Source organism: Anopheles coluzzii, chromosome 3 (assembly GCF_943734685.1).
Source record: "Anopheles coluzzii chromosome 3, AcolN3, whole genome shotgun sequence".
NCBI lineage: Eukaryota > Metazoa > Arthropoda > Insecta > Diptera > Culicidae > Anopheles > Anopheles coluzzii.
Genome location: NC_064671.1, coordinates 79,023,567 through 79,049,141, shown reverse-complemented (window position 1 = coordinate 79,049,141; position 25,575 = coordinate 79,023,567). Strand labels below are relative to the sequence as shown.

At 44.7% G+C, this 25,575-nt stretch overlaps 4 protein-coding genes across 7 annotated transcripts in view; 3 read left to right on the top strand and 1 right to left on the bottom strand.

The window, feature by feature from the left end:
* The first annotated feature begins 1,302 nt into the window (after window positions 1-1,302).
* On the top strand, window positions 1,303-6,583 carry LOC120955437 (major facilitator superfamily domain-containing protein 12-like). 3 transcript variants are annotated; one of them, XM_040376311.2, is made up of 7 exons: window positions 1,361-1,468; window positions 1,975-2,464; window positions 4,453-4,892; window positions 4,975-5,297; window positions 5,371-5,675; window positions 5,750-6,220; window positions 6,303-6,583. In XM_040376311.2, the coding sequence occupies exons 3-7, from the start codon at window positions 4,463-4,465 to the stop codon at window positions 6,442-6,444; spliced, it is 1,671 nt and encodes a 556-aa protein (XP_040232245.1). In that variant the 5' UTR covers window positions 1,361-1,468; window positions 1,975-2,464; window positions 4,453-4,462; the 3' UTR covers window positions 6,445-6,583. The 3 variants fall into 3 exon arrangements, with proteins under 3 accessions (XP_040232243.2, XP_040232245.1, XP_040232244.1); XM_040376309.2 differs by lacking the exon at window positions 1,975-2,464 and having other exon boundaries at window positions 1,303-1,468; XM_040376310.2 differs by having other exon boundaries at window positions 1,362-2,464.
* A 1,503-nt stretch (window positions 6,584-8,086) lies between these two features.
* Window positions 8,087-17,353, top strand: LOC120957572 (sorting nexin-17). Of its 2 annotated transcripts, XM_040379846.2 has the most exons (7): window positions 8,087-8,242; window positions 8,923-9,269; window positions 14,936-15,128; window positions 15,194-15,912; window positions 15,994-16,251; window positions 16,327-16,434; window positions 16,514-17,353. In XM_040379846.2, the coding sequence occupies exons 2-7, from the start codon at window positions 9,207-9,209 to the stop codon at window positions 16,682-16,684; spliced, it is 1,512 nt and encodes a 503-aa protein (XP_040235780.2). In that variant the 5' UTR covers window positions 8,087-8,242; window positions 8,923-9,206; the 3' UTR covers window positions 16,685-17,353. The 2 variants fall into 2 exon arrangements, with proteins under 2 accessions (XP_040235780.2, XP_040235779.2); XM_040379845.2 differs by having other exon boundaries at window positions 8,087-9,269.
* A 54-nt stretch (window positions 17,354-17,407) lies between these two features.
* On the bottom strand, window positions 17,408-18,088 carry LOC120956276 (uncharacterized). Its single transcript, XM_040377658.2, has one exon. It carries the CDS (start codon window positions 18,086-18,088, stop codon window positions 17,408-17,410), a length of 681 nt encoding a protein of 226 aa, XP_040233592.2.
* A 974-nt stretch (window positions 18,089-19,062) lies between these two features.
* LOC120957020 (tyrosine-protein kinase-like otk) overlaps window positions 19,063-25,575 on the top strand; it is a 70,980-nt gene continuing 64,467 nt past the window's right edge. The window contains exon 1 of the mRNA XM_040378926.2: window positions 19,063-20,227. Within this exon, the coding sequence (XP_040234860.2) occupies window positions 20,122-20,227 (106 nt within the window). The 5' untranslated portion in view covers window positions 19,063-20,121. The remainder of the gene's footprint in view (window positions 20,228-25,575) is intronic.

Genomic DNA, 25,575 nt, shown 5'->3' with positions numbered 1-25,575 from the left:
GTTCCTTTTTCATTCAAGGTGTATATTACCGCAATATCGTAGCGCATTGCGTAACGGCAATGCCAAAGTGTCGCCCTTGGGTGGGTAAGATGCAAAAACTGGTCCGAGGCTAAAACAATCAATCCGAACGGGTTTCAGACAGGTCGATATTCATTCAAGACTTTGATGTCGTTATACAAAACATAAACTTTAACAATAACTTTATAATCATATTTTACCCCCCTTAAGAGCCAAGAATACCACCATGACTTATGAAGAAAGACTTTAACCTTTCCAAAACACCACCTTCACCACTGCACTTCCAATGCACCTGAAGCATTGCGTCTTCGGTTCATGGTCCGTCTACGCGGGCGTCTACGGTGTCTTTTCACACGAATTAGTTAGCGGATAATGTTAGTAGTATCCTCAATTATGAGCGAACGCGAGCGAAGCACTACTATGACTTCTTTTTCCAGCCTTTGTGGAGATACATACCTGAGACCTGGCCGACATAAATGTCATTAGTTTCGAGCTACGTGCCCCGGTATCGGTTACAACGTCTTCCACGTGTTTGCCTTCGGTAGAACGGTTCTGTGCTTTACAGACATTGGAATCTAGAGCATCGTGCGGTCTTGTACCTTGACACCTGTAAATCATACAAAAAAACAATACTTACTAGATTAATAGTTTCAGGAAGTTTCCAAATGATCTTTTAATTCACGCTTGATAATATCATTCAAGCCGATAACGATCCCCTATAAACACGTGGCTACACTAACAACTGTCGACGATTGCTATCCGAACAGTTCATCAGCACATTCATCCAAAAGAATCCCTCTAAATGACCGGAACTGGTTCTATGTCGGTACAGCAAACAAACCAAAAAACACCCTCACGTTCCACATCGATGACACTGTCGAGCGAGATACGTTGCGACAGTTTGCTGCAAAAAGGCTCATGCCGTGTGATAAGAATTCTCTTCAAATACTACACATTTCTAGTGACCACCTTCTTACTCCGACCAGTTGAGTATCCCCCCTTTGATGTTGTTAGCACGCTGCACTCGCCGCAGCACTACAGTAAATCCTAACCTCAAAAAAACCTTCAAAGAACCCAGCGTCGTGAAAAAATCCTCCCAGAATCCAGACAAATGGAACGTTGTCCTAGGCCATGCATGAGTTAACACGCGCCGCGGTGGCGTTACTTGCCGGTCAGCGAGCCTTCCGCTTAAAGCCCTACATAAGCCTGCCTCCTCGCTTTGTGGCGGGGTCGATGTACGAGGGTACGAGGTCCCGTAGCAGTAGTAGTAGTAGAGGAGGTGCCACAGGCACGAGCGAAGCCTTTCAGCTGCAACCGGCTCACAGTCAGCGGTGTACGCGAGTCATCATTCAGTCACTTTCAGACCGGTGCCGCGTTCGGATGGAGCCCGACCGCATGACGCGTGCAGAGCGTTAAACCAGTTTACAGTGAGAAAAATACCGACCATAAGGTGGGGGAAAACCCAGAAAATTTAGTGTGTAATATTGAGCAATAATCAATAAGCAATGTGAATTTTTGGCGCACAAAGATATCTAACAAGAGAGAGAGAGAGCACCGAAAGAGAATTGCGTTGTTGCCGGTATCGGTGTAGTGGTGAGCGTGGTTGCCCCATCTATGCTCCCAAGCAAGGGCTACTGCGATTGAGCACCTTTGTTGGGGCAGCAGCAGCTGAGACAGTGACACGGATATATCAGTGTTGATAAACAGTTCTATCGCTGTGGAGATTTTTGACAGAGCTGGTCTACGAAACGCATATCAGCTGCAGCTTCTAGAAGATGTCTCTACCAGCTTCCTGTCCAGACAGTACAGTTTTGCAGAAATGTGCCACTTTGTAGTGTAGTGGCAATACATTCCCTATCTGCTTAGATATAGCAGCCTCCAAACAGATTGTTTCGTAAGCCCCTCAGGTTCAGTGTTCATGCTCCACAGTTAGGCCACATATTTGTGTCATTACAGCACAGCAGTGTAACAAAAAGAGTAGCTCAAGTCGTAAGCATCAAAATAATGTGCAATCAAAGTGGATAAATCTGTGCCCGTTCTGGATCGACGTCACCGTGGCGGATGCTCGTTGACAGCTTTCCACCCCCTTTTGTGTTTTGTGTGTGCAAGTGTGCGTGTTGTTGTGTGGTAGCGCTTACCAGAGAGCTTTGTAAGCGAAATTCATCTGTAGTGCGCCTCTGTAAGATACGTGCAGCAGGCGAGCGTGTGTTCCCTCTCTTTGTTGTTACCAACCCTGTTTGCGGAAGGGGGTTGCGAGTGTATAGTGTGCGGCGTGCTTGGATACTTATGAACTTGGCCGGTGGGGTGTGTGTGTGTGTGTGTGTTTAGTCAGCTGTTTATCGTGATGGTTTGTTTGGATCGTGCGAGCAGTAATCGTTTTCACGCAGAAGAAACCACACTATGAACGAGAAGACATCGAAGTTTAGCAAGCAATTGAATAAATAAAGTAAGTAAGAATTTAAGGGAAGCATATCGGAAAACGGGGACCTGCTGTTATACAAACTTCGGAGAACAATGAAAATGTTAAAAATGGGAATATTCTTTTTTAATGTTCAAGAATCACGACTTACAACAATGTAACATTGAAAAGCAAAGACATAAGTGCACTCAACTGTTTACGATTTTTTTACGTTTCTTATTGTTCTGTGTTACTTGAGGTACATTGTCTTCCTTACTTTATTTGCGTTTTATCTTTTATTTTTATCACTTTGTCGTGCAATTTGTTTTTATTTGAAAAAATGAACGCATTCTACATGTAAGTTCCCATATGTATACGTATAGTAAGGGTCAATGTTGAAGTAGAAGTTTCCTTATTTATTCATTTGAAAATTTTTGTATAAAATTAGTCGATAAAGTTTTCCAGTTAATTAATTATGTATTTTATACACCTGTTTTTTTTTGTTTTTTTCAATTATGACTTAAAGAATAAAAAAAGGCCAATTTTTCAGACAATATCAGTGTTTTAGAGGCAAATATTTTACGCATGGAGTCATTCGAGTTTCAAGAAATTGCGAAATGATACCACCGAAAACTGGTTATGGTTTTTCTTTTGTCTTGCACAGATGTAGAAGAACATTAAACCAGCGCGATAGCACACGTTGCCAATTAATCTCTTTTGCTTAGTAATTTTTTTTACGATTAATAAAGCCTCGCCAAAAATACAAAAGAAAAGAGAAACTTAACAAACAACGATAAGCAGATGACGTTCTTCACAATAATTTAAATCTAGAATGTATATGTCGCTTTAAGTATTATTGGGCATAAAAAATCCACTGCAAACATGTTTAATCGATTTTTAATTTTCCTTTTTCGCCACCGTGTTAAAAAGCCGGCACGCGCCGTTATCAAATTGATTACTTGCACACACACACACTCCCAATTATCCCCAAGAAAAGCAAAAAAGGATGAAAGCTGTATTTTGTTTTTGCTTAATTTTTTAAATTTTCAATAAAAAACTACCATAAAAGTAACTTGGCTGCGCAGTTTCGCTCGAATTGCAATTTGGCCAAATAAATGAACAAAGGCACTAAGTAGACCATTAAATGTGCTATTTTTTGTGTATTTTTGTTGCTCGTGTTCTAGTGCGAACGGGTGTTGACTATTCTGCTTTGTCACGTTTTGGGTCGAATGATCGCTCGCACATATTTGCACTTTTTGTCATCACTAACGTGCATTTGATTGTTTGAACTAAAGAGGAAAGTGATGAAACATTGTGATTAGCTGCACAGGGAGGGAGGGATGCGTTTTCATCAGTTATTAGTGATGAATCATATAATCGGTAACGAAAGATTTGGTTCTTTGTTGTGTTTTAGACGTTTAAAATTACATTGAAATAATTTACCATAAGAGGATTACTGCATTCGTTTATGTTTTTCTTGACCAGGTTATAATTATTATAAAAATGATGCAAATCAATCACTACATAAAAGTAGCTCTCATGGAATGTTATGAAGGCTCAGCAATAAAAGATGACATTTTAAATGTTTTCGTTTGGATTATTTTTAATAAATAAATGATTACTTCAAATTTAGCTAAAATACAAATTTTAAAAAAGTTGATGCGAGTATTACCCACAATATACTTCTAGTATGTACTGTAGTATACCTATATAGTAATGTGAAACTACTGTATTTAGTAATGGAGACCAAAAGTATAAGAAATCAAATAGTAAAGGAAGAAGTAATAAAGTTCTAAAAAACACTGAGAGAATAAACCCCAAATAAATCATGTTTGCTACTTAGAACGAGAAACAGAGAGAGATAGGGATACAGAGTAGTAATAACACTTTAAACCTGGTACATTTTTGATTATCACTCCGCTCTACTAATTAATCTCCCAAAATGCCCAAAACTAACGCCCTCGAATAATAAAACACTTTGTAAACGCGGCAGCGGCTCTAACTAATCGATATGCCCATTAATGGTACCATTTCAGCCGCCACAACATGGTCAACACCGGCAGTAAGGCACCGCTAGCGAATGGCAGCACAACAACGGTTCAACGCTACGGTGCCACCACCGACACACGAACAATCGTACCGGCCGTAAACGGTGCCGAGCCCCATTCTGTGGACCCCGGGACGAGCCCGACCTTCCCCAACACCACCGTCGACATGGAGCGTGCCCAGCTGGAAAAGCGCTCCACGCTGAAGATGTGCGAAAAGATCGGCTACGGATTGGGCCACGTGTACAACGATCTGTGTGCGGGCATTTGGTTCAGCTACACGCTCCTGTTCATGCAGGGCGCCCTGGGTATGCCGGCCGCCGAGGCCGGCGCCATGGTGATGCTCGGACAGGTGGGCGATGCGATAGCAACACCGATCGTGGGTCTGCTTACCGATCGGTACGGCACGAAGAGACAGTGGCACATAGCGGGTAAGCAGTCTGGCGGGTCATTTTGTTTCACAATTAGTTTCCTGTTTTAAAACACCGCTTTTTTTGTTTGTTATATTTTTAGGAACCTTTATAGTATTTTTAACCTTTCCGATGATATTCTCCCTCTGCCCGTGGTGTTCGGTGGCACCCCATTGGTGGGAAATTCTGTACTTTGTGATCGTCATACTTGCCTTCCAGTTCGGGTGGCCCATCGTGCAGGTGACGCACCTTGCCATGATACCGGAGCTGTCCCGCACGCAGAAAGACCGCTCCGATCTGACCGCCATCCGGTACTCGGTGTCGATCGTGTCGAACGTCGTGGTGTACATCGTCACCTGGGCAGTGTTGCGAAGTCGCACCAGCACCGACAACCAGATTGGACCGGGCGATGCTTACCGGTTTCGGGTAAGTTCAGAAGATTTCCCCCAAAACTATGGAATGCATTTGTAACATGACGTTTTTTTGGTATCACTTACAGGACATATCGCTCATACTGACACTGGTTGGCGTTTCCATGTCGGTGCTGTTCAACTTTTCGCTCACCTTCAGCGGGTACGAGCATCGGCGAAACACGGCCCTCCAGCACAACATCATCCGAACGCCGGGGCCACGAGCAGATACAGACGTTGAGCGTGAATCGTTGCTTGGCGGACCGGACCAACGGCAACCGAACGGTGCCGGTGCACAGCTGGCAGGAGCGTCCAGCCCTCTCGATACGATCGTGCAGCGAAAGCCAAAGAAAAACTTCTTCAAATCACCACTGCTGTATCAGAATGCTTTGCTGTAAGTAAATCCATCGTGAGCGATCTCTCAAGCAATGTTTTTAACACCTTTTTTTTGTAACTCCTATCTTTAAGGTACGTCTTTTCGAGACTTTTCATGACGACTTCGCTCGTGTACATGCCGCTCTGGCTGGACGAGCGGGCCTACCAGCCGGACGTAACACCGGCGGAAAACAACGCCAATGTGGAGCATCTCGCCACGGTTCCGCTTGTATCGTTTCTCGCCTCGTTCGTCGCATCCCTGCTGCTGAAGTACACCAATCGCTTTGTGGGCAACAGTTTGGTGTACTTTGTCGGGTCCATCATCAGCACCAGCGTGTGCCTTTGGATTGCCCTGTCGCCCGGGTCGGGAGCGTTCAGCACGGTGTCCCTGTTTCTGATCGCTTCCCTGTTTGGGGCGGGTAGTTCCATCACGATGATTAGCAGCCTGTGCATAACGGCCGACATGATCGGGAAGCATGCGGATCAGGGCGGTTTCATCTATTCCGCGGTTACGTTTGCGGATAAGTTGATCACCGGTGTGGTGGTGGTCATCATTGAGTCGGTGTAAGTATTCAATATTTGACCTTTTCCTAATGTCAGGCAGCATTCAATAGTCAAACTGTGCTCTCCCTCTCTTATTTTACAGAAAATGTCGCGATCGTTCCGAATGTCCCGAGTATTACCGTGGCGTGCTGTCGTACGGCTGTGGGCTGGCGGCTATTTTAGGATGTCTCACGTTGGCAACCCTTCTATGCACTACCGCCTCTACCCGGCGAAGGAATCGGTAGTGTTCGATGTAGCGTCCATTCCAGAATTATTCCTAGGTTCAGTTACATTTATTCTATAGAATTGTTTTTTATTTTACATCTTGTGTTTGTGTTAGTATGAAGTAAATAAATTTTATCCAACCCGTTTACGGAAATAAAAGGGGGATTAAAGATCAATTAAATTTGAAGGAAATTTGGAGATTTGGCACAGTTGAATCTGGGCAGTCATTGGACTGATGCCGAACACATGTTGCCTGTTTTACGAATACGGAAACTTTACCGATTTCGCTATCGAAATATTCTTAGTATTCTTTGAAATGAAATATTTTGATGAATTTGTTACGGAATTTTTAACATGTTTTAATGTTTTGGATTCCATCGTAGAACAAAAACCATGATTGCAGTCGTTCGTTTTTCATCTTTTATGCAAGGAGCGCTCAGAAAACGATCTCAGTACTCAAAAAATGTACATCGAATTAATTAAATTCCTTGACCTTGGTTAAAATATAAACTAAGCAATGCACTTTTTCACTTTTTTGTGTCATTTAGTGCAGAGGGAATAAATTACAGTCCGAGCTCACTGGTTGAACTTCGATTCCCTGCCAACTATGGAATATATGCCTTTTAGTTGGCACATTTCTCCATACAAAAAATAAATGAAATTTTTCTCGGCGGGCCATGAGATTTTTGTAGATTTTTCGGTTTTTCCATACAAACGCATGCTTTTTAATTGAACTGTCAGTCAACTATCGAGCGTTCAACTAAAAAGCATGCCAACTAAAAAGCGTTCAACTATTGAATTCTGACTGTATTTTCAAGGTCATTAAATAAAAATTGAAAAAGACATTTTTTTATTAAACTCACACGCTTCGACGAAGTTTTGGATTTCTATATCATCTAAGCTTATTTTTCATGATATTTAAAACACGCATTGCATTCCTAATTCTTTGTATTAAGAACAACATATAGGGGTGTTCAAGTAACTTTCGAGTGTGCACAAAAATATTCACCGCCTCCAAGATGTTTTTCAACTGCTGTCAAATGGTGCAATTGCTTCATAATAAAATTCCAATTTTTACACATGATTTTCAACACATCACAAAGAACTGTCCAACTCAATCCAGCTTGAGACGTTTGCAAGCGGTGAACATTTTGCACGTGGTGAAAAACAATGTTTACATTCGAAGATGAGTTGAAAAACCCTGCATCATTTTTGTTAAATTTCTTCTGCATGGTTTTTAACACTTCAACGGTCAACGGGCAGTGTGATCCGGCTTCAAACCCAAATGAAAAAACGACGGCAGCAGCCCGTTGAAGTGTTGAAAATCATGCTTAAGAAATTTAAAGTTATGATGATGGAAATGAAACGTCAGATCGATGTGGAATAACATTTTGCTCGCTGTGAATAACAATGTTTACATCCACACTAATACTGCTACATCCATCAAAATATTTAATTTCAAAGAAACTGACTTGAAAAACCCTGTAAATGTTTGTTTCTCCAAATTCACAACTGCCAATTTAAAATTTAAAACAAGAATCACATTGTACATGACCACTCGCCCACAGTGCATCTGTCAAAGCAACATGTCACCTCGGTTGATAAACGTCACTGGCAGCACTGCCAATGTTTTTTTTGTTGTTGTTGTTGATTATTCTTTTTTTACTCCAATCGGTGGTGGGTTGTGTTGATAATTCTGAACACTTTCTCATCGCCGTCGGTCCGTCCTGTCTGTCTGTCGTCGGTTTCCGCTACTGCAGTGCGTGTGTGCGTATGTGTGTGTATAGAGAGCTGCAGAGCAATTGTACAAGTTTTGTAGTACGTAAAACGGTCCGGCAAAGCGAGGACGAAGCTTAAACGGTTTCGCAAGCTAGGCTGATACAGCTCTACCCTATTTTTACAAGCAGCTCCACCACTGGCTTTGGAGCAAGTGGTAAAGTGTGTGGTGACAAGACACCCCAGAAAGCCTTGCCTCCCCGCGCGTGTGTCTGGCTGTGAATAGATTAATCTGTGCGGATATTTTTTCAATTAAAGCCAATCGTTCCCTCACAAAGTGCAATTGCGAGCGTGTGTGTGTATGTGTGTGTATGCAAAAGCAGGGAGTAGTCCTTGGACGAGTCGCAGCCCGGTTTTGTGACACCGCCAGTTCAGTGCGTAGGATGGTGGTTTGTGGCGAAACCCACGGAACTGCTCCGTAGCCATCCATTCCACGGCGTAGCGACAGCGAGGTTTTAAGTCCAGGGACTGTGTGAAACAGACGGTGCGCGAGAGGCGTAAAAAACATGTAAAACAGTTGCACGACACAGTGTTTCAGTTCCATTTTTGTGTAGACAGAGATAGCAACCGGTACACCCTCCATTACACCCGTCGGCTGCCGAAGCAATCCGACACCAAAGCACTCATACTCACACATAACACACACCGTTTTGGGGTCGGAAAAGAAGAAAGAGCTTAAAACCGTACACGTAATGAACACCCGTCCCTTTAACCCTGTCCAGCGCGAAGACGATACACTTGGTATGCCCGGGAGTAGTGGTGCCTAAAACGCTAATAAGGTTCTAAGGTTCGCCCGGACCGGTGGGGTGGTGGTTGGTTGGTTTGTGCTGTTAGTGCTGGCAAGCGAATGTTGACCCCTTGTGCTGCTCCGTTGCACGCGACCCCACCCGAAAGAGAGGCCAGAATCGCACGCTCCCCGAGACGAAATTTATCATCGCCGTAGTACACCGAATCACAAAGAAGCGGCCATCCACGGGAAACACCAACCCTCCCCTCCCCCTGAAGGATGCACTTTTCCATACCCAGCACGCAAGAGTTCGGTTCCGATGGGAGCGGATCATCGTACACGGTAAGGGTTCACCATGGAGACGCACGCTCAAGTGGTGGCAGCTCCGAGGCAACACTGCTTCCTTCCTCGGTCTATCGAGAGGTTTATCCAATTAAATTTCCCCTTTTCAACACTCCGCAACCCGCTTCGACAAATTGATTGGATCTATTCGCCCGTGGTGAAGGCGGCCGGCACCATGGACATCATCACAGCTCCCTTGTGCGCTCGCTTGTGCTGCTCTGATTGCTTTCTTGGCGGACCGAGTGTGCGTTGAAGATGATCGCGCGTTTTGTGATGTTGTGGAAAGGAGGGAAGGGTTTTTTTTAGCTCTCTTGCCCCGCTTGCTTGGATTTGCGTTTTGCTGCACTTGAGAGAAACTCCGTCGGCACGAAACCCGATGAGGCGTGCGAGTGAGTGGCAGGGTGAAAACGGGGCCATCCCCAACCCGCCAACAGCAGCAGTCGCTTTCGTTCTTCAATTTGCTATTTACTGCTGGAAAGTTTTTTAGCTTTCCGGGGCCATCGTCGCAGCCGTATCGGTCATCAACACGGCCGTAGCTGTGTCGTGCGCGTTGAACACCACCCAGTCTCCTCAACTCTCCATCTCAGTGCTTTGGCTGAGGACGTGTGATCTCGCAGTTCCAGTGCGGTTCTACGCCAAGTTGTTAAGATAAAATATGGTGGAGCAGCGGCAAGATCTTGCACGATAATTCCGTCTGTGCGTGATGGTCACTGGTTCTTACCAATGCGAGCGATATGTGGACGGAGTGACGCGTAAGAATTGGAGCACAACGGGAATCCCATGCATTGGTGGGAGAGTGTTGGACCGTGGAATCGGGGGGGGGGGGGGGGGGGGGGGTGATATGGAATGTTGCAAATGTTATTGCAATTATTGGAACGCAAGCGAGCCTTCCCACCCCAAATCAAGGGTGTTATCGTGCGTTAAATTGAATAGCCGATAAGGCAAGTGTATCCTCCCACTGAAGTATGGCAATTTAATAATGAATGCAACAGATGCCCACGACGCTCCACTGGTGATGAAGTCTTACTGTTTGGCTACAACTAAACGTATCAACCTATTACGTAAAACCTGCTTATTGGAACCCTTTCCTTTTTAAGATCGTAGACTGAAATTACAGCCTGTCAGCTGTTTGCATTGTATAGCTATTTTCGAGCAGCTATCTAAGCATAGCCTATGCAGGTGTGTTTATCCCAAGGTGTATGTATTTAGAAGGCTGATTTGTATCGCTTCTGCTTCTGAATGAAGATTTTAAGAGTGTTTTAAGCAACCAGAAAGCCTGTTTGAACAAAAGTTTTCACCGTCCTGTCAAACAGTGACGTTTAAATTAGGCAATAACCACAGTCTATGAGATCACCTGGTCTACATGCACTTTGATTCTAGATTCCACCACCTGATCTCTTTAATGTACCTTGGGATAAATGAAAACACGACCTTGTTTTGCGATTTTTTCGAGCAGTTACTCGAATCTAATTATAGCTTTGAGGCTGAAAATCGCAGGTTCCGATCCGAATCCGGTTGTTGTAAGTCCGATTCCGAATCCGGCAAAATTGGAACCACTTGTACTACCCAAAATCGGAGTCATCCATAGTCGTCCGGAGTCGGAGTCCACCGGAGACCTTTATTTCTAACCGTATTAATACACGATGCGCAATCTCAGATTGCGCATATATTCGTTTTATCAAAACATAAGTCATTTCGCGTAGTCAACCCTGAGCTATAAACGTCATTTCCATACATTTTCACATTGCGCCAAGATTGCGCATAAATTTTCAAGATTATATGTCCGAGATATATAAATTTTTTTTGACAGATAAATATATCAAACCGACCCGTTTGACAGATAAATATATGCGCAATCTGAGATTGCGCATCGTCTATTGCTACGGTAAGAATAGTGCTTAGCGACAGCAGTAATACTTTTCGACAGCATCATTTCTCACGACCTTGTTTTGCCATTTTTTCGTGCAGGTACTCGAATCTAAGTTTTGTGTGTGGTTTTGTACGGAACGTTGGCATGATTTCAGCTGCCAACTGTCAAACTCGATATAAAAAAGCTGCGCAGTATCGTGAAAGGCCCCATTCACAGAAAACTATCGCAATAATACAATATGAAGGACTAGAGACACCTTTTGTAGGTGCTAGTTGTTGGGATTTTACAGGCTTAATGGTGACAAGTTTCTTCGTCAACTTCATGTTATGTTGCTTTAAATCGGATTATTTTTAAGGGGCGCATATAAAGAGGTTTCTTGGGTGATTTAAGGCAGTGGCTGGTATTATTGAATCCGTTCGTAGCGGCGGCGTACGTCCCAACACTCATTTTCCTAACGTACTAGATGGTTGCTACAGTTATACAGGTTCCTTCAATCGGTGACCCATGCGGCGCCGCTTAGTTTGCGCACTGCCTAATCCGCCCCTGACTACAGTTCGGTCCGTCCCGAGTTCTTTGCGAGTCCAAAGTTACTTTGCAACTCATACAAAGTCCTTAGCAACCATAACATCCTATCTGCCAATCTCCTTGGCTAGTCCTTAACTAGACTAGAAAGAACTAGTCACCTTGGCAGTACCTTAAAATATTTTAAAAACCTCGGTAATGTTACAAGAAATGGGGCTGCAATTAATAAGTGCAGCATTCGTTGACTCTATCGAGAAGAAGTGAATCGACTAAGAAAAAAAATCTGTTGATCGTAGGAGAAATAGATGTACATTCCGTTTTTCTTCTTTCGATTAGATTAGATTCCAGGACAGGCGTCTTGTTAAGATATGTATGTGCACTTGTACCACTGACCTACTTGATGTACTCAGTTATATTATATAGAGGCGGTTAAGTGGTCCATTGTATGGAACAGTACAAGGTCGTACGGTCGTAATGGTTCAATTTCCACCCGGATAGTCCATAGGAACAACTGATTGGTACACATTAATCGAAAAATGTTGTATGAGCTGCTACGACCGCTTTAATCGTTTAATCACCTAATAGAAGAAGACAAATGCCAATATTTTAGATAATTAACACAATTCCTAAAGTTTGGTGAAAGTCTTTCCAAACAAACAATAAACTTTTGCAATTATAAATTATAAAAGACAAATTAGAAAAATCAATTTTTGGTCAACTGGGTCGTATCACTAGTATCGAATTAATTTGTAAAACAAAATTCCTTTTTTTGTTGTTGTAATTTTTCATAAAAAAGGCAAACCTACCCGAATAGAAAAAGGCCTTGTTTGTGCTAACAGAAATCCTTTTCTTTTGAACCCCCGTTTTCTCCCTTTATTAGTGTTACTGCCTCCATTTCCTGTCGAAACCAACCCGACGGTCCGACGGTCCGAACGGTGTTTGCTCGATATGATGCAAGGTTCGGGTACGGAATTATGCTGTGACCCGTGCCATATATATATTTTTTAGATTTTTTGGAAGGGGCTGGGCTGGGCCGCACACATCTATTTTCGACTGCGCACATTTCCAACGCACTAAATAAACAGTATAAACAACGCGCGCTCCCTCGCCCTTCTTCGCCTGTCTTACTGCCCGTACGCACGCAAAACGAAGCGAATGGAATGTTTAATGAAGCCAGGGGATCGATTTTGGTTATGGTGGAACATCGAGTGAAGTGTGGGATGGATGGGAAGCATGGAACAAACCTTCCCAGCATACTGGCAAGAAGGTCCGTGTGCCGTCCAATATCCAATAACGGTAGAGAAAATACATTGATCATTTGTGGTCGATTGATCGATTGCATCTGTGAACTGTTGATGTAAATTTCTCTGAATGTTCTGATTAATTTTATCAGAAATTCCAGTACACCGTATCGACTCCGTCGTTCCTTTCTGTGCTGGACCCGGATGATGCACTCGGATTAGCTAACCATTTTACTTCCACTTTTTCCTCCACTTCTTGCGCTTCTTCAAGCACATGAATGGTATAAACATTTGAACTGCCGGTCAAACCACTCGGCGATAAGAGAGCATGATCGCCTAGAGAAGAAGACTACGGCCGCAACTCAAACACACACATACACAGCAGAAATGAAGCAAAATCCACTTGTCCTTCGCGACCACTCTAATAGTTAAACGGCAGGGTGGTTTTAAGCACTCGTAGCACTCGACTCATCGTTCGGCGTTGTGTGGACGTGAGCGAATCCAAACCGCAAAAACAAAACTGATGAGTAATCGTGTTGAAAGGCACCGTTTTTTTTGTGTGCGTGTGCACTAAACCCTGCACGACAAGGGAATGGGAAGTAAATAATTTAAATACAAGCAAGTTGATAATTACTACGCCCGGGGGTAGGGATGAGGTGTAAAGTACGTTCTAGTCATGCATTCAGCAACATTGTTGCACCCAACGTCCCAACGTATGTATGCGGTCGTTGGGAGCGAAGTGCGATCAATGTGGTACGAAATTGGAATCGATTAATCCTATTCGCTGATTGGGGACTAACAACTCTACATTAGTGATGTGCTTTCTACAGCACACCCTTGGCTCCGATTCGAATCCGGTTGTTGTAGGTCCGATTCCGATTCCGGCAAAACTGGAACCACTTGTTCTACCCAAACTGGGAGTCGTCCAGAGTCGTCCGGAGTCGAAGTCAGTCGTAGTCGGAGTCCACCGGAGACCTTTGTTTCTAAGAATAGTACTTAGCGACAGTAATAATACTTTGCGACAGCATCCTTGCCCCAAAACTGAGAGACCCTGGTCGATTCCGACTCCGGACAACTCCGGACGACTCCGAACGACTCCGACTCCGGATGAATCCAACTCTGGACGAATCCGATTCCGGATGACTTCGACGTCGGGTGGCTCGAGAAGGCTCCGGACGACTCAGCTCATCACGAAATTGTCGAAAATCAGTTACGAAATTGTCGGAGTTGGATCGGAGTCGACACCGGATTTTTGTCAATTATAGACTAAGCTAGAATCTCTAGAATCACTACTCTACACTAAGCTGTTGTTAATTATTATTAACGGTCGATTCGCTGGCACAGTGTTATTTCTTGTGATTCCCGAAAGAGGGCGACACAGACAGTGTTTAGTGTGGTCAACGTCTATCACTGATCGGGTTGAGCATTCCCGAAGGATCCCGATCTAGGCTAAGCGAAGGATGCAAGGTCACTCTTTTGTCAAAGCCCACGACAAGTGACGGATTTTTTAGCGTCTCTAACGAAAAAATAAATCATAAGACAGCTTAAAAAATTCTTGTTTTAACTTAAAAATATTTACCAACTGGCGAAAGAAAGAGTCCTGTTGCAGTGTGCTGCAGAGCTTTGTTCGTGGACGCAACAGCTGTAGTTTAGTGGTCGGGCTTAAGTGTTGGCATGGATCAGGGTTTTTTCGGGAATAAGCATTTCAGAGATTTATTTTATTGTTCTTTGGGGGATATCGACGCCCCGTCACTGGCATATCCGATGGAATATCTGAAAATTCCTTGTTTACCAATAATGAAACATCAATCGATAAGGCCAGGAGTCTCCAAACTTTTTGATTAGACGGATTGGAATTGACAGTAATTTCATTTGGACCAATAGGATTCCTCATCAGTTTTGCAAATTAAAATAATGCATTTGAAATCCTCTACATTTCCAATTCGAATACCCTGGAATATAAATTTTCTAACAGACTTATCTTTATGTCCTTATTAATGTACAATATTGTTCATTCTTCCTACCCAAAACAGGGCTTCAACATTCACATAAATGGCAGTTTTCACTGTTGCCTTCGCTACAAGCAGCTACACAGCCTGCAGGAGCAGCTGAAACGGTCCCTCCCGTCGATCGCACTGCCCAGCTTTCCTCCAAAGAAACTGCTCTCCCTCACGCCGAACCAAATCGAGCAGAGGCGGCTCAGCCTAGAGCGCTACATACAGCTAGGTAAGACGCGCCGGTAAATTACCTCCCCAAGCCACCTACTGTACCATTGTCTCTTCCTCTTCCAGTGGGACAAGATCCGGTACTATGCCGGTCGGAGCTGTTGCGCGCATTTCTGCTCAACGCCCAGCAGGAGTCCTCGTTCACTGAGTGCAGCGAGGTAACGCTGGACGTTTACCTCATGAACGGGTACCGAATATCGGCCAGCGTCTACACCACCGACTGCACCGGGAAGGTGCTGGAGAAGGCGTGCGCCCTGATCGATCTGCCCAAGGATCGGGCCTGCTACTTTGCGCTCTACCTGATGCGCAAGGAGGCGAGCGGTGCGCTGACGATCGTGAAGCGCCTGATGGAGTTTGAGGCGCCGTACATCTCGGCGAAGCGGTGGGACGACTGCAAGCTGGTGCTGCGCACCGGCTACTGGGACGCCTGCTACGATCTCGAGCTGATGCGTGACCGGATTGCGCTCAATCTGCTCTACCTGCAGGCGATGAGCGACGTCGAGCGGGGCTGGATCGTGACGACGCGCGACCAGAGCGAGCAGCTGACGAACATGCAGGCCCGGGGCAGCAAGAGCGAGTATCTGGACGTGGTGCGGAAGCTGCCGCTGTACGGTTGCCTGCAGTTTCCGCGCGCCTGCGTCGACTATCCCGAGCCGAACACGGTCGCGACCGTTGTGCTCGGCAACAAGGAGCTCAACCTGCTCACGTACGTCGGCAAGGAGATGCAGGAAACCAAATTCAAAGTCACGCGCATCCGGTGCTGGCGTGTCACCCCCATTCATATTGTAAGTAGAGGGGGGTAGACCGGGTGTAACAAAAGGATGGGATTTTAATGCTCGGTTTTTGATCTTTACTTTTCGACAAAGAATGAGGACAATCAATCCTCCACCGGTGGTGGGTACGGTCGACAGCAACAATCATCATCGCATGCGTCGTCGCAACAAAAATCATCATCATCGTCCACGATCAGCCTGGAGCTTTCGTTCGAGTACTTGATGGCGAAGAACCAGCTCAAGTGGATCACTATCTACAGCGAACAGTCGATGCTTATGTCCGTGTGCCTTCAGTCGATCGTCGACGAGCTGCTCAACCAGAAGAATGGGTCCGATCCCGCACACCTGCAGGTGCGGCAGCAGTGGCTATAGACCGGAAAACGAGCGCCAGCAGTTACTAACCCAATGTTCTGCTTTTGTTTCCAGAATCCACAGCATGTGGAGTATGCACCACTCTCCTACATTCGGCGGGATGGATCGAACCACTGCATTACCGACTCTAGTTCAACCGATACTCTCTGCAATCTAGTAAATGTAAGGCATTCCATATTTCCTAATAATCACAAAAGCATCGTATTAAATCCTTTCCCCCACGTCCTGCCCTTCCTTGCAGAATGATAGTAGTAGCAACAACGGAACATCGACGCAACAACACTCCACAAACAACGGGTCTTCCTTTATCCGGCGCAAGCTGAAGGAGTTCAACACGACGGTGCGCTTCAAGAACGGCAAGGACTCGGTGCAGAACGAAGCGTTCGAGTGGATCGGCGACGACGATCTCTAGAAGCCGGCTCGCCACCCAGAAGCACAGTGACATTTTGATATCGAATTTACTCTTTACCGAGACACACGCGGTGTTGTGTGCGCGCTGCTGCGTGACTGTGAGAGCTTCCGCGCCTCCTCCTTTCGGTTTCTCCGGTTTTTTTGTTGTTAATCGTGCTCGTAGTAGTATGTAATACGGTTTAGGATATATGTAGATGGTGGTGAATAGATAATCTATCCTTCCATTTTGCTGAACCTCTTTTTTCCTGCATGGTTTCGCTTACATTCTGTTTTCAAATTGCGAAGCAATACCGGCGGCCACTAAATTACATTAACAAGTGGTGTTAATTTGTAGTAACAAGTTGGATCATGTCTCTTTTTCCAAATCGTTTAGAAAAGGGTTTTGATTAGCAATTATTAGGTGTGAAACGAAAAGGTTCTCACTATTCTCGCGCTGCCTATCATTGTATGTTAGTTATATCTACAGGGACGTGATAGCAGAAAGGGTTACATGCACACAGGGTGAACCTAGTAAATCTCCTAACACGAGCGTATTTTGTATTCTGTGTAACCATGAGTAGTAGCAGGCGGCGCGACAAATGCGCATAAAATAGGCACACACGGACGCTTGGTGCCGAAATAAACAGCGAAACGAAAGCTGATCGAGATTGATGATGCTTCATAGATGTAATATGGTTAAGCTTTTATATTTAATTTGTGTGTGTGCGTGTTTGAAAGAAGAATTTCATTTGCGTAGAATTTCTCGCAACCAGGGACCAGCGTGACCGTACGGATCGACCGGGATAAAGATCGACTCCCGGAAGAAGGTGAAACCGACCACGCGGTTCTGCACAACGTCAATATGGCTGTGGTAGCTGCTAGCAAACGAACGTTCCGACACGATCGCCGCCTGTTCGTCCGCAGCGCGCTGCAGCAGCGTCAGCTCGAATGCAACGTTTGTCGCGTGGTTTTCTCTTTCATCCGGAATGTCCGTAATGAGCTCGATCGGCATGTGCGGTGTATGTCCGGACAGCTTCGCGAGCAGATAGTCTGGGCAAAGTACCAACGCCCGGTGACCGTTCGCGGCGAACCACTGGTACGCTTGGTAGATTCGGTTGGCAACGTATTCGCTCGAAATGTCGTTGTAGGCGACATTCTCGCCATCGATCAAGACCGGCCGCCGGCTGTCTAGCGGGATGTCCAGATCCGTTATGGCGACGCGCGTATGATGGAAGGGGCTGGACGGGATGGAGCGGCGTGAACGCTTCTGCGGATACGTCCTGAGCGAAGCGGAGCGGTGACTCCTACTCGGTCGTGCCTTCGGTGCCGGCCGCTTGGTAGCGTTTCTTTGGTTTCGGGTAATTTTGCGGTTAACGAACGGGTTTGGACCATCGCGGCCAGAAGGTTTACGGGCGTTGATAGCCATGGTTGTTTTTTGGCAGATTATTGGACAGCCTTGAAAACTATTTTAATTAAGTTGAAATTTAAAAAAAATGGAATAAGGTTTTAAAACGAAAGAACGTCCTACAGGATAGGACGGATTCACCGAAACTAAACCCAAAGCGTATCACACGGCTACTTAGATGAATTCTTTACGTGAATAATGAAATGTGATTTTTCCAATTGGAAAATACTTTCGTCTTCATTTTTCATGTTTTGCTTTCATTTGCTTCATTTTTGCGTTACCGACTGTAGGGGGTTTGGCCAGTGCTGCCAGTGACGTTAGACGCCGCAACACCAACACAACCACACCGGCAAATGGATAGCGTCAAACAAATTCACGGCGTCACCGGCATAGAAATATGTAAACAAAGAGAGAGCAAAACGCCAAAACGCCCCTCAATGAGCATGAAACATAACTTTTTTTCCCCGTGAAAGAGACATCAAGAAGTGGAGAGCACAGCTCAGCTCTCTTCGCGATGACCAGAGTAGGGAGCAAGTGTGTGAGTGTGTGTGAGTGGGTACGAGCACGCGTCTCTCAGCATAATTCTGTATGTGCAGCATCCTAGAACAGGGTTTTGCAGGAAGGTAGGAAAACAATGGAAAATAAATATAAAAATTGATATTCAAAATTAGAAAGAGCATGAACGTGTGTGAGTAATTTGATATTTTTAAACATAACCACAAACAAAACACAAAATTGATATAAAAAAATGAAAACAAGCACTCGAAGAAGTTGAATAAATAAGATAATATTAAATGAACTTTTAAATTCCCTTTTATATCTCTACTAAAAAATGGAAAGCAAATGGATCAAATCCCCTGCATGCTTTCCGGCCGGAGTGCGAATCATCCAGACAGACCACATCACATAGAGAGAGAGACTAAGAGAAGAGAGAAACAGCAAATCCAGAGCAACAAAAAAGAGCAGAGAGCATAAACGCGCCGTTTGCGTGTTGCGTTCGCTTGCGTCCGGTTGCGTTAGATGAGTTGCGTTGCGTATCGCGAGGAAGTCGGACGGGTGTTCTTTTCTCGCCTCGAGCCGGTCGGTCCGGTGTAAAGTTGATCCAAAAGTGCCGGCTAACACCTGCAACTGCAGTGAGACCGTGTTTCTGTGGCGGCGTTCAGCAAATTAGCTCATCTGTTTGAAGCGGAAGTCGTACAGGCAAACAACATCAGCAGGCGTGTCTGCTGGAATTGGGAAGGGAGAAAATTCGCTACAGAGAACCAAGCCGGCAAATACTTTCTTTAGAAAACGAGTAACAAGCGGCGATGGTTTAGGCGAAAAGGGCACATACTTCTTTTCAATCAATACCAACAGACCAACCCCATTTCTGGGCAGGGTGCAAAGTGCTTTAAAACGATACACAATCAGAGCAAAAGTGTTGTGCATATCAGGCTTAAGAAAGTCAAGTCTCTCTGTCTCGGTGCCGCAACAAAGGAGGCTGGCAGTTTGAAAGCAAAGCATAGCGCGCGCGTGTGTGTTATGTTAGTGTGGCGTTAGTGTGTGTGAGTGAACGTACGCGCAAATGTGGTGAAGGTGAAGAATTTGAAGAGCCGAAGGTGTTTTTTTTTTTCGCCAAAAAGTGCATCAAAATGCAGTTCGTCGAGCAGCAGCAGCAGCAGCAGCAGTGTATTGTTCGGCAGTTGATAAGGCAACAGAGCCAGTGAAAGAGGGAGAGAGTAAGAGCGAATACATTAATTCGACCTGCGACCGATGCAGTTTCGTTGATTGCATTGCCCAGAGTGTAGTGCAACGAAAGCGAGTGAGCGAGAAGTGAAAGAGAGTGTGTGAGAGAGAAAGTAGGAAGGAATTGTTTTGCAGTCAGTGCAGCAGCAGCTTTTCGATATTTTATTGAAAGGGCTGCTATTTTTTTCACTTCTTTTATTTCGTGTGCAATTTGGTTGGTAGTTTCTTGTGGCAAGAGCAAGAAAAAATCCCCCCGAAAGAAAGGTGCATTGTGCGCTGTTGGAGAGGAGAGCAGCGGAAGAGCCCGAGATACATATCCCGGTGCAGAAATGCAATCAAAAGCAGCAGGAACAGTGATTCGTAGAAGAATGACGGGATTGAATTGGACGATGATGGTGCTGCCGGTGCTGGTGGTGCTGATGCAGTTTGCGCTCGGTAGGTATCGACCGTCCCGATTGGTGACGCGGGGGAGGGAAGCGCAGGGGAAGCTAAGGTGCACATCCGATTTTCCTTCCGTTTTCTTTCCAAATTGATTGGTTGTTTTTTTTTTGGTTCTATTTTTGTTGGCAAAGGGTAGCTCCATCCTCCGGCAAACGTTGTCTGACTTCTTGACATTAAGTTGATTAAAAACGATGTCGGAAGGGATTGGGATTGTCTTTCGCGCGAAGCGATACTTACAATAACTAGAGCATTTTCAGGATGTACTGTCGCGTATTAATTGTTTTCTTTTCTGCCGGTACAGAAGTACTGATTGTGGCAGAAAGCAAACGAAAAAAACAAAACAAAAATTAAAACAAACGTCCAAATTGCACTGGAGCGGCACTAAAGTACGCGGCACATCAAACCGAAACGAGCGATAAGAAACCAATTGCCTTGACGGCGGTGAAGGTGGCGAGAACGAATACGCCGGCAAATGACGACGATGACGACGACGACAGTTAGTGTGTGACTCTCTTTCCCCCCCCAGGCTCAATCGTTAAGGTTTTGCCGATGTTTGCCAAAACGGACCTTTTGCTTATCTCGCTCGAGTGATCTTTAGCGCCCACCGGTAGTGTTTGTACGACCTAGCTCTGTAGCCTCCCGTTTGGGAGGCCTCCCGTGACTTCCACTGCTGTCTCTCTTGCTCTCTCTTTATGCTAGCTATGAGCTTCTTATCAAGAGAGACATAGAAGTATACTTAAAAAAAAAGTGTACTTTTTGTTGCTGTCTTCATTATAGTTTGATGACAAACGGAAGTTGTTCCATTACTGATGGTGGTACTTCAAGAACTTCTATTCGGTTGATAAGTGAATTTGTTTAGCTTTTTTGATTAGAATTGCTCGACAGTAGAATTGCTCGAAATTAACGTTGCTATCAATTAATCTGTTTTTGGGATTTGAAGATTTGAATTGTCAGCTTTAGCAAACCAGACTAGCCACTTCTAGTTGTGGTTAATTAATTACAAAAATATGGCATTGTATTGATTACGTACGCCTTCCGGTTCCTCTGATCATCCACTAAGAAGGTGTGGTTTGTACAATGACACTTTGGTATGGGCCCATTGACGTCAGCAGGACTGAGAGGATTAGTCGGAAGGTTGTGAACTAGACCGGAACCACCATCATTTTGTGTCACAGTCCAGTTTTATAGAGGGTTGAAGAGGTAGTTTTTGGAAATAAAAAATACACTTCTACTGCAAGATTCGTTTCACAGATTCGTAACGGTGATGTTCCGGTAGATGATATTCATGGAAAAGTATTATCTTCTACAAGTTAACATAGTTCCCAAGAATATAGTTCCCAAGAAAACAGAAACTGTCCATCAACGGGGCAAATTGGCAAATCCGAGAACAAGAAAAGCTCTAAGTTGTTGCGTACCGCTTTGAGAATATGGTCAAACATTGAAGTGGCAAAAGGATGTCAAGAAGTTTGCGTAACGCTTCAAAAGATCTATTCGAAGGGACATTAAGGCTATCAGAATTACACCAGGCGGCCAATATTTTCGCAAAAGGGTGATTTTAAAGACCTCTGAAGGGGCATTTTCCCAGAGCCGGTTAAACTGAATTGAGAGGATTCTCCTGAATCCGTTTCCACTAAAATTAGGTTTGAGATGGATCGCATAACTTTGCTTCATTTTGAAACATCTCTTCTTTTTTGAGATTTGGTATATGTCAATCAATTCTTCGTCAATTAGTTGAAAAGATATCCCGAAACATGTGCATTGTTGAAATTGTAGCAGTTGTTCTTTTTGATACTAAAAATAAAGCATTTTTAACAAGTAGACTACTACTACTTTTTGGCTCAACAACCGTTGTCGGTCAAGGCCTGCATGTACACCACTTGTGGGGTTGGCTTTCAACGACTTTTGGATTACCCTCCCATAGCAGGATAGTCAGTCCTACGTATGGTGGCACGGTCTATTTGGGGCTTAAACCCATGACGGACATGTTGTTAAAGTCGTACGAGTTGACATTATGCACAAGGCCAAATAAACTCCGCCAACGATGTTCAACACTTGGAAGCGATTCTCTCAACAATTTTTATTCTATCAAATCAAGAATTGTCTGCATGTTTTATTTCCATGCAAATTCTAATTAAATTGTTTCCTCGGTACCTTAGACCGAGATCATTTCGGTCCGTTCTTTGCATTAGATCCCCCGTGGGCTTCGCCCGATTCATAAAACTCCTGCAAACGCTGATGAAATCTGCACACAGTTTAGACAGATTGCGGAGTACCACCGATCTCATTTGCCCCGGTGCAGATAAAACGAAAAGACCCAATTCATTCCGGCTGTGCAGTGCTTTTCAGCACTTATCTAACGCGCAAAAGTGCCAAATAAAAATGGCTTTTTCTCGCAAAACAAAAAAGCAAGACAGCGCCCGCGCGCCGTAAATAAACCACCATCTCGTACACGTCGTACAAAATCTTGTACCGTCGTTTGGTGGATGGCGCGGATGATTGCCGCGGTCCTTACTTTTTATGAGAGCACGCAAACCCTTAAGTAGACACGATCCACCAGAGTGATGGTGGGGAATGAAATTTTCCACCGGCGTAACGATGTGTTCATTGCCAAAATCCCAACTCCATGTGAGTGTCTGTATGTGCCTGTGTGTGAAGCTTTCCATTTCGAGACACCTTTTTGGGGAGTTTGTTTTTTTTTTTCGGTGGAAAAAAGCTCTTATACCTTCTACCTTATTGTGGGATCGGAGCAGCACACGTGTGACAAATCGCACACCTGCACGCACCCGAATCCTGGCGCCACGTGGTTCCGCCCTTCTCCAAAAATTCCCAACTCAGTGGCCGAGAAGTTTACAACAAAGAGTAAAGCAAAACAACCATTCACACACACACACAAACAAACACACGAAACAGTTCCGTTAAATGGCAGGATTAAGCTTTCATCGACACGCGAACCTCGGGACAGGGCGAATAAAAACGGTAATATTAAGGACCCCCGGTTTGCCGGTTGGCTTCACCGGCTGGACCGGAAAAGAAGGTCACAGCAACAATGCAAACGTTGTCCCCAAAATGCTGTCCCCAAATTCGGCTCCCTCTAGCTGGCATAAACAATCGCGGGAGAGACAGTTTTGAAGACAGTTGGCCGGAAGTGCGAAATATGTGACTTTATGTCGGCGGGATGAGACGGCACACGGTTGCTTTCAGCATTTCAGCCAGCACAGCAGCAAGGAGTTCCGGGTTGGCGTGTTTTGTCATCGCAAATCGTGCACTACACACAACTAAAACACACACACACATACACACGCTTCTATTAAAAATGGCAAATAAAGAGCTGCACCTTAGGCGGCACCGAGGGAAGCCGGCTGGAGTCATCGGTTGTTTTGTATCCCCGCCGTTTGTTGGGTGTCCTCTTTTTATTCGCTCTTTGCTTTGGTTTGTTACGCTGTTGTTGTTGCAGCCCAACCGAGTGTCGCGGTGTGATTGCTGTTTTTTTTCCGCTGCCAACATTGCCCGGGGAAAAACGGTATAGTGCCACAAACGGAACGCAACCCGGGGAGGAATGCTTCATTAATTTTTATGACAGTGTTGCCAGTGCGCAAGAGCAAACGCTGGGGCCCCCGGTTTGCGTTGCACCGTGCAAAACAGTTCCTCCAGTCGGTGTGTGGAATGCAACCGGCTGATTTGAAGCCCTTATTTTTGTGCAGGCCAAGGGGCGATGATGCTCGTCCGGGGGGAGTGTAGCATAAGAACGCAAGCCGCCCGCAGCCGTCTGCTTTAATCCGGCCGGCTGGCCGTCATCGAAATTCATCCCCTCGTGAATGGGGTTTCATTCATTTGCGCTGCGTTGGCAAATGCGGTGTGTGTGTGTGTCTGTGCGGATATGAGGACGCTCTTCTAATTAAAAAGTTTCGCTACGCTATTTGTATGCAATAAATTGTAATTTGCTTGCTCCTGCTTTCGCTGCCCTGTGCCCTGTATGTTCGATCGCAATCCTCCCTTGTGAAAGCTGTGGGTGGTGGATGATTTTGCCCCGTCGATAAGCCTTCGGGTCAAATGGTGCTGAAAAGCCGGCTCCATGCGTCTGTGTGCTGTTTTTTGCTTTGTTTAAATTATTATTATTGTTGCGAGGATGATGACGGATTCTGTGCTAATGAGTAGCACGGGGATTAGTGTTTGGTTGTGCGCGCGGGTGTGTATGGACGGCTAAGGGCAAATAAAAATGTATACAAACACACGAACAAAAAAGGGTTCGCGACACAAATCATGTCCGCCCGATTAGACGATAAGCTGGCTGGCTGGCTGGCTGCCGGGGCCGCCGCGGGGCCATTGAACCGAAACCGTGTGCTAGGAGCTTTGCTTACCAAGCTGGCTGTGAGCAGCTTTTGTTGGTGCGGAAAATGAATGCCGAGGCAATGCTTATTTCATTACGGTAGGTACGGTTTTAATTGAAACTAAAACTCATTGAACGACGTTTTGGTTTTGCGAATGGTTTTTGGTTTCGCTCCACAACCGAGTAAAACATTGCCTTATTGCAAATGAACGTTTGACGACTGGAAGTGCCGAGCTTCGTACTCAGAATGACAGTTGGGAAAAGTTTACTGTTTAATGTATGGACGAATGAAACACGCGGTTAGTTCTATTGAATCTCATGGACACTTGAATAGCTTGGGAACATGCCTCCCGTTCGTTGGGGGTACATAATAAACAAATCCTTTTCAATACATTATTTTACCTTTCTTTTTTGCACACCCTATTATGCGTTGGTTTGTAAACAAACATGGCAAAACATGAGAGGGCAACGGAAAAGAGAATCAAGAGTAAAATTATTGATGTTATTGGCAAAACCAATACGAGAACGTGCAGTGCAGTCAGAGGTAAATGGACATTAATTATGAAAGGAATGCCTCTATCGGAATGTATCACAAATGGTTTGTACAAATATATACAATTTCATATTCCATTTAAAGCCTTTGATCAGCATGCAAGGGCGAAATTGATATTGGTTGGAGCGAAAAAGAAGTTTAAAATTATATTTGTATTAAAAAAGCACTCTCTATCTCTAGACCGTTTTGATTCAAATCATATTCATGTTTTTACTACTTTTGATTTTTAGTACAGCACTTTAATTTAAAATCTGTCCGAAATTCAATGCAAGATTCTTATATCTCAAGAATATATGTTGAAGTAAATTGTGATTAATTGCATAACAATATTTTTGAGATTGTGATAACAAAAAGCAAGGTGGATTAATAAGATCAGGTGGAGGAATCTAGGACATTTTGACAATTCGTCACTTGACGTAAGGTCCCCAGGATTCAAACACTGTTTACATTTATTTAATTGGT